General features: G+C 40.4%; 1 protein-coding gene across 1 annotated transcript in view; it reads right to left on the reverse strand.

Moving 5' to 3' along the window:
- RABL3 (RAB, member of RAS oncogene family-like 3) overlaps positions 1–5,424 on the reverse strand; it is a 17,263-nt gene extending 11,839 nt beyond the window's left edge. The window contains exon 1 of the mRNA XM_009996474.1: positions 5,337–5,424. Within this exon, the coding sequence (XP_009994776.1) occupies positions 5,337–5,424 (88 nt within the window). The remainder of the gene's footprint in view (positions 1–5,336) is intronic.
- Between the last annotated feature and the right edge of the window lie 2,820 nt (positions 5,425–8,244).

Here is an 8,244-nt window from a genome sequence, read left to right on the forward strand (position 1 = left end):
GGCCTGCCGGCACGGCCATCCCTCCCTCCCGTCGGTCCGGGCGTTGCTGAAGGGCCGGGCGCACCCGCTTGGCCCCCCCAGGGGGTCTGGTTGGGCCGCCCCGAGCCAGCGCCGGCCTCGCCTCGTGTGCTCTCTGTGCGTGGTTCTGGCTCGTTTTCTCAGGAGGTGCTGCTGAGCCCCAGAGCCTCGTGTCCTGCAGGCGCCTGTGCTGTCGGGTGCCTGGAACAGCACATGGAAGCAGGCAGGGAGTGGGAAGCCGTGCGGATTCTGCGGGGGGATGCTCTCCTTCACTTGGCTCCTGTGTGATGTGCTCTAGGTGACCCTGCTCTGGCAGGGGGGGTTGGACTAGATGATCTTTCGAGGTCCCTTCCAGCCCCTAAGATTCTATGATTCTATGAAAGCTAAGTCTGATAGGGTAGCCTAGGAATCCTGTGCTGTTTGCAATTTGAAGGAAGAGGCAGTTACTCTCAGATTACTCCTCAGGTAGGAATCTGTAGTAAGTTACACTAATAAATCCCGGGTGCAGGGAAATGAGCTGGATATATTGAATCAGCAGCCTGCCGCTTTCAAAAGGGACATCTTGAAGCTCATTCCCTTCTGCCGTGTTAGGCCATTGGCTGAGCCTATACAGTGAGACCATTCAGTTCTCCAAGTCAACAAGGTATTTTCTTTTTGTGCAGTAGTTTTCTCCTGGCTTCACAAGACTGCTGGTTCCCTGAGAAGCAGGTGAAGGTCATGTATCATAATGGCACCAAGTTGTTAAATAGGTCCACCTGTCAAGTTGGTACCACTACATGTGGCACAGTGAATAAGGAAGATGGGCTTTCTTAACAGGATGCTCAGCAGTGCAGTTAAGGTACACTTTTGTGAAATAATAGACGATGTAATGTTTTTCATCTGTGAAAAGTGGAGCTTCTTCTTTCCTCTCTTCACCTGCACTGGTGTCCTCTCGCATCTGCTGGATCTGTTGCTCATCAGATTTTTCCACCAGCTGATTAAACTGTTGAAAAACTTAGTAAAAGGAGGTCAGGAAGAGGTAGTTTTCTGCCTTTTAGCAATGTAAGTTGGTGCACAAGAAGGTCTAAGGAGCGCCAGAGCTGGCATGGGAGGGGGCAGAAACATTGTCTTCTGAGAGGAGCAAATATCCTTGTGGTAGCAATAAGGGATGATGCGAGTTTCATTCTTACTTTCCACTTCCCTTAAGATCCTACCTACAGCTTGCTTTCAATAAGGATGCTCTAGAAGATTCTTCTCAACAAGAAACTGCATGAATTAAAGCTAGCCTGGTATCTTCTTGAGTAGTTTCTTCTTTTCTTTATTGTTTACACCCACTATCTATATACACTAGATGGCTACACCCTGATGAACTAAAGCTTTTCTCAACCTAATGCTTTCATAAATATTTGTCTTCTTTCTGGAATTCCTCAAAGTCAGACAACTCCATTCACATAATCTATCATGATGAGAAGTGTGGTGTTCCAGGCCTCATTGAATACAGAATGTGAAAAACAATTACTGCCTTCTTCCTGTCAGAAACTTAACAAGGAATCCTGTGGCTAAGCCCACTATACTTAAGTGTAATCATGAGTTTCAGCCTTGATATTTGTGAGAAATGCTTTTACTTTTTTTCTTTTAAAAAAACCCCAAAGCCTCACAACTCCATTATGTGAGGACCAGTGCTGAGATGTCTCAAAAATAACAGATATTATGGTATACCTTCAAACCAGAGTGTAAATTGTATGAGTTTCATATGTCGTTGATTAAAATGTTCCAGTGGCTTTACACTGTAATTAAGTCAATTTAACATCTTTGCCACCATGTGGGGAAGGCTCACTCTTCTACATCCCTAGCCATGCTTTCTTCTCTCTGCTTTGCCTAGGCTCTAGTCTGGTAGCATAAATTATTGAGTTCTTGAACTTTTCCTCTTTGCTGTCCCTCTGAAATAGCCTACTTTTTTGACATGTTAGTTTTTTACTTTAATCAACTTGATTCACCTTGCTACATGAATAAGCAACTGTCAAAATTAGCACAAAATGGTATGGGTTGTGGCTGAAGGCTGGAAGAGGAAAAAAGTCTTCTTATGGTAGGAAGGGTATAACTTGACTTAAGCTCTAGCAGGAAACTGTACCTTCACTATTCTAGCCACTAAGTTTGATGTTCCATAAATAATGCGCTCTATTTTTTTCTACAGTTCCAGCTGAAAATACTTTGTTAATGCTAATGTGTATTTGAAGTGCTTCTGAATATTTCATCTGTTCATAGACGTGCACATAGGTAGCCCGTTAATTTACTGACATATTATTATTATGTCAAGGTTACTTTTTGAAGATGATTGAGAATTACATCCTAAGCCTGCATTTTTCAATTTCTGCCTTGTATGGTAAGACATTGTGGCCTTACTGTTTGGTGCCATGTATTTTTTACTTTTGAAATTATTATAGAATCTTGGAATGGTTTGGATTGGAAAGGACCTTGCAGATCATCTAGTTCCAGCCCCCCTGCGTGGGCACCTCCCACTAGGTCAGGCTGCTCAGAGCCCCATCCAACCTGGCCTGGAACACTTCTGGGGAGAGGGCAACCACAACTTCCCTGGGCAGCCTGTTCCAGTCTCTCACCACCCTCACAGTAAAGAATCTCTTCCTAACATCTAAACTAAATTTCCCCTCTTCCATTACCCCTTGTCCTCTGGCTACAAGCCCTTGTAAAAGTTCCTCCCCAGCTTTCCTGCAGACCCCTTCTAGTAGTAGAAGGGTATGAGGTCTCCCCAGAGCCTTTCTCTCCACACTGAACAAGCCCGGCTCTCTCAGCCTGTCTTCATAGGAGAGGTGCTCCAGCCCTCTGATCACATTTGTGGCCCTCCTCTGGACTCGCTCCAAGCTTCACAAATTATGTGAAAATGTCCTAATTTCAGCCAGGCCCTTCAGCCCCTGTGTGCAACTGCAACACAACATTTCATTTTTAGTGAAGAAAAAACCCTTTGATGCTTGTGGCCTCCTGGTTTCAGTTTGTGGAATGTCAACCAGGAGGTAGGGTTTGAGCGAAAATAGATTGTTCTTTCCTCCTCTAATACTTCAGGGCAGGTCTTGCAATAAAAATAAATGAATTCTCTTCAAGATGTAGTGCAGGAGGAAGGCTGAGCAGCAGTGTTCTGAAGTCTCCAGGAAGTGGAATTCAGTAAGCTTTTGATAAAAGGCCAGAAAACTTTGGGTTTGCAACTTACTTGGGATAAAGGCAGTTCTGGATAATAGGGATGTTACACAGATCATCCAGTCAGTACAGAGAAAGGCAAAAAAAAGCAGACTTGAAAATGGAAGATCTTGTGCTATTTTCTGGAAAGAATGAGTAGTGTCAGAGGTTACATTTTGCAGACAATTTACATTTTCTTGATGGCATGTTTTCCCGCTGTGGTTCTGAAGTTTGTGCCTTCCCTCTGTGTACTTGGGAAGATTCAGAATCACTTTTCTCAGCTTACGCTCATCATCTTCTGAAAGACAGAATGTTAAGCCTTATTAGAGTGAGAGAATATAAAACTAGGATCTGGTGTTTGCAAGTGACTGCTGGAGTAGAATATGGTAAGCGTTGGCTCCTGGAAGCCTGTTGTACTTGCCACATCTACAGGTGAGGGAATCTCCTATAATTTTATTTTGTTTTTTTCCTGAATAAACTGTATAAGTGGTATAATCAAGTATTTTTTTTTCCTTTTAAAAAAATGTTTTGGCAGAAGGCTGCAAAAACTTTTCCCAAACAAATCAGAAAAACCTGGTCTCAGAGATTTAGTGAGACAGAGCACTAATGATTCAATTTGGATATGGAGAAAAACAGGATCACCTTTCCAAGTGTTAAAAGAGTATGTCTGATAGACTTGGGTTTCCAGCCAATCCTGCAGGTTTTCTTCAGAAAGAGACCCAGGGTGTTATAAAGGGTTTGTATACCCAAATAAGACTGAAGAGCAGTATACTTAGTTTTTCAAGGTCCTTCTTTTAAAATGTTTATCTTGTCAAATATATGAAAAGTGAGACTTCATTAATTTTTTTTAGTTAAAATTACTAGTGGACTTAATATAAACCTCAAAATTTTATGTTAAAACAAGGTGATGTTCATTTGCAGTATTGTGTAACAATTCAGGTTGATTCACTGGCTGACTTCCATATTCATAACCTGTTGTTCTAGTTTCTTCTGCATTGTAGCTTCTTGGTGTCACATTTCATAGAATCATAGGGGTTGGAAGGGACCTCTGAAGATCATTGAATCCAACCCTTTTGCTGCAGCAGGAACACCTAGGGCAGATCACACAGGAACGCATCCAGATGGGTCTTCAAAGTCTCCAGAGAAGGAGACTCCACAACCTCTTTGGGCAGCCTGTTCCAGTGCTTTGTCACCCTCACAGTAAAAAGTTTTTCTTCATGTTGAAGTGGAACTTCCTGTGTTGTACCTTGGTGCTATTTCCCCTTGTTCTGTCACAGGGCACCACTGAATAGAGACTGGTCCATTCTTGACACCCATCCTTCAGATATTTATAGACATTAATAAGGTCCCCTCTTAGTCTTCTTTTCTCAAGACTAAACAGCCTCAGGTCTCTCAGCCTTTTCTTGTATGACAGATGTTCCAGTCCCTTAATCATCCTTGTTGCCCTTTGTTGGACTCTTTCCAGCATGTCCCTGTCCCTCTTGAACTGGGGAGCCCAGAACTGGACACAATACTCCAGATATGGTCTCACTAAGGCGGAGTAGAGGGGGAGGAGAACCTCCCTTGACCTTCTGGGTCTTTTGTCTCAGCTTTAGTTAGGAAAAGCAGGAAGAAAAACAGATCCAATGTCCTTAGCACAATTCCTGTTCACAAAAGAATACTAGAAATTTTTGTACTTGGAGAAGAAGAGTGCAGTTGCTTTTATGCTGCATCAGGAAGGCCTGACTGGTGGAGTTTTTTCCTTAGTTGAATTTCTGGCTTCTCTATGGTCTTTAGTTCCATCACACTGAATGTTTTTTTTGCCATCACTTTCTCCGCTCTCTGGATTTATTTTCTGACATCTCTGGTTATGTTCAAGGCCTACGACACATTCATTTTACTCAACTTGAGGTATGATCTCATTTTGGAGACTGAACCCTAAGTTTCTTCACCCAACAGATCTGCTTGTATTGTGTAACTGTAGGCCTTTCTTCCCAGTGTTGTCTCTTACAGCCATATCAATATTTTTTCTTTTTTTAGAGCAATTTAAAAAAGCAACAACAACTGAGTGTTTAGGGTTTCTATCCTATTGTGGTAACATAGAACTACTTTCCTCCTATACCTGTAGTACTGAATTGTATTCATGTGATTACCCAGAATAATTCACTAACAGCTGTTTCTTTTAATAAAGCCGGTGTTTACATTTTTCAGTTTTTCTTTGGGGTGTTTCTGAATATCATCCTGTCCAATGTGCTGCATCATTGGTACTGTAGATGCTTACTAGTGGTGTATCTTAGCCATTGTTCTTTTTTCCCTGACAGTGTCTCTTGATGTTCATACATTACTAAGGTCAGCACAGACATTATTATGAAACAGAGACACGTCCATTAAAACCTTGTTAAGAGGCGTTACCATATTTCTTTGCACATGTAATTAATTCAGGCTTGACCTGCTTCAATGGAAGGTGAAATCACTTCTCAAGAATGCAATGATTAAAGTCCCCTGCTTTTGAATTTTAACCTGATATTCTCGTGGCACTGTATTACAACTTTTGTGCAGGATCATTGTATTTCTTGCATAGTGAAAGGCAGTAATCGCAGCTCATGTGTGTAGCCCAGTGTTCTTTGTGGGCCAGATGTCAGCTTCTCCTAGAGAAACAATTTGTTTAACCCTGGCCTGGTGAGTTTTGGCAGTGGTATATGCTCCTTCTTATGCCATTGTTCTGTATTACATAGCTTGCATGAGAACATGATTATCAAGAATGATGTTGTAAAATATGTCCTTCATCCAACCAGGCAGATGATGTTCAAGCCCTTGCTTGTGATCAGTTTGGTATTTGTTTGGGTTCAACGTATCACAAAAACTGGTGTTTGCTGAACATGCTCTTTTTTAGAGCTAAGTTCTTTGTGTTCAGCATTGTTGATGTCCATGTAGCAAAGCTTGGCATGGGTGTTCTTTTTTTTTCAATATTTCTTGATGCTGATACTAGTCAGTTGGTTGTCTTACCCAAAGGCTGTCTTCTAGAGGATTTTGAATTTAATCCATGTTAATCAACTTTTTGAAGTGAAGACTAATGGTAAAGAATGGTTTGTGGTGTTTTCAGAATGCTTGTATTTTCATATATCCATGCCTTGAAAAAAAATAACCAAACCAGTATGATATTAAAGATGCCCACTATTACCTGAGTACATATAAGATTTGGACATCACAAAAACTCCAGTAGAGGATAAGGAATAATAATGTGAAATAATAATAATTGTTTAAAAACTTCTGGTTCTAGTAGATTAAAAAATACATTCTAGTGATTGACACTAAAAATTACTACTGAATCTCTATCACTGAGAATCAAAGGAAAAGTATATACTCCTAGAGGTGGTTTTAGCTGTTGGTGTCTTGTAGGTCTCAGTTTTAAGGTGTTTGTTGGCATAACTCTGAAAATTGTACCTTAAACCTGTTTTGAAAGTGGTTGTAGAAATCTGCAACTGTCTTACCAGTAAGATTCTTGCAGAGGAAATGTTTTCCATCAGCTCTCAGATGAGGTAGCCAACATAGGTGCTTATTTAAAAACAGTTTTCTCCATTTTTTGTTACCACTGATGTTCTGAATGTCACTGCGCTCACTTAAAGCTGAGTCGCTAAAGTTTTTTTCAAGGAATTCTGAGGGAGTGGTGTATTGGTGAGGAGAGAGGGACTTGCTTTTTGTCTCTGAGATCAGCACTTAAAAACCCTTTGACTTTTAAAACTAGACATTTAAAATCCCTTTTGGGGTGCTAGGTTTTATTAAAAATTGATCTTTACATTAACGTTATACTGTGCTTAAATCTGAATAAGATTTAATGAATTTGAATGAATGAAGACTTCTGGCAAACTTCTGCATTGACATTATTTTATAGTATCACTGTGTTGCTGACAGATTCAGTCAAAAGCCAGGTTTATCTTTAAGTGACTGAAAGATTGTAAAAATACCCACCCAATGACATTGATTTTCAAGGACAATTTACTGTGATGGTATTCAGATTGGGTCTGACTTAGATATAAAAAAATACTGCATGGTAACTCATGATGAGGCATCCTTTATTGCTAATGTTTTTACCTTTAACACAAAGCTCTCTAAAATTGTCCTTTGTGTGAGATAAATCATTAGGTATTTGTCATGCAAAATAAAGCTAACTGACTCTAGAAGTACTTGTTTCATGGCTCATTCATGCTGTGATAAACATATTTCAATTTAATTTCCTTGAAGGGAAGCTGGACCTGGACATCCAGGCACTGTGTTCTGTAAGGTATTCCCAGCCTGCACATCAGCAGTCAATGTCTGTTCAGTTCATTTAAGTTTGCACACTGTGAATATCATCTGGCCCCAAGTTACAGGAAAAGCTCAAGAAGGGAACTTTTAAAATAAAGGAATGAAGTTGTTTTTTTCTTTTAACCAAAAGGCAGAAAAGACAGGACAATCTTAATTTACTGTTAAGCATCACAGTCCACAGCCTAATCACATTGCACTGGCTGTAACCCTTGAGAGTAAGGTACCCCCACAATTGCAGAAGAAGTTGGGGGCTGGAGAGAAATAAAACTTTGATGGTTAATGTTATTTGAAATTTTTTGAGAGGGCAGTGTTTCTTATACCAAAAAAAAAAATAAAAATATCCAAGCAGGCTACTTCGATAAATCATCACAGGTTTTTCAGTAGTCTTAGCTGATGGGAGTGGATCATGAGCTGCCTGTGAATCATGGTTACCTGTAGAGTTTGTTGATTCCAGGGGGATGCCATAGTGTGAGGAATGTAGAATTCTGTAATAGTGTTTGTCAAAAAGAGTTTTACAGGTTTTATGATAACCATGAAGAAAATAACCATGAAGAAGGTAGGATACCTATCCAGAACCTTCTGCTGTCATTCTCCTCATTCCTTTATTTGAGACTTGAATGCTGGGGAGGTACATATGTAGTGTGTGAAACATCTAATGGAAGTGAAAATTGAGATTGGGAGTTTTGCTTTTTATGATACTGGTTCACAGGTAAAAGTTGCTTAGCAAAGATGAACAAGCAGATATTAAGGTTTGGGGTTCTCTTTAGTTGAAGG

Source organism: Chaetura pelagica, unplaced genomic scaffold (genome assembly GCF_000747805.2).
Source record: "Chaetura pelagica isolate M959 unplaced genomic scaffold, ChaPel_1.0 scaffold490, whole genome shotgun sequence".
In the NCBI taxonomy this organism is placed as follows: domain Eukaryota; kingdom Metazoa; phylum Chordata; class Aves; order Apodiformes; family Apodidae; genus Chaetura; species Chaetura pelagica.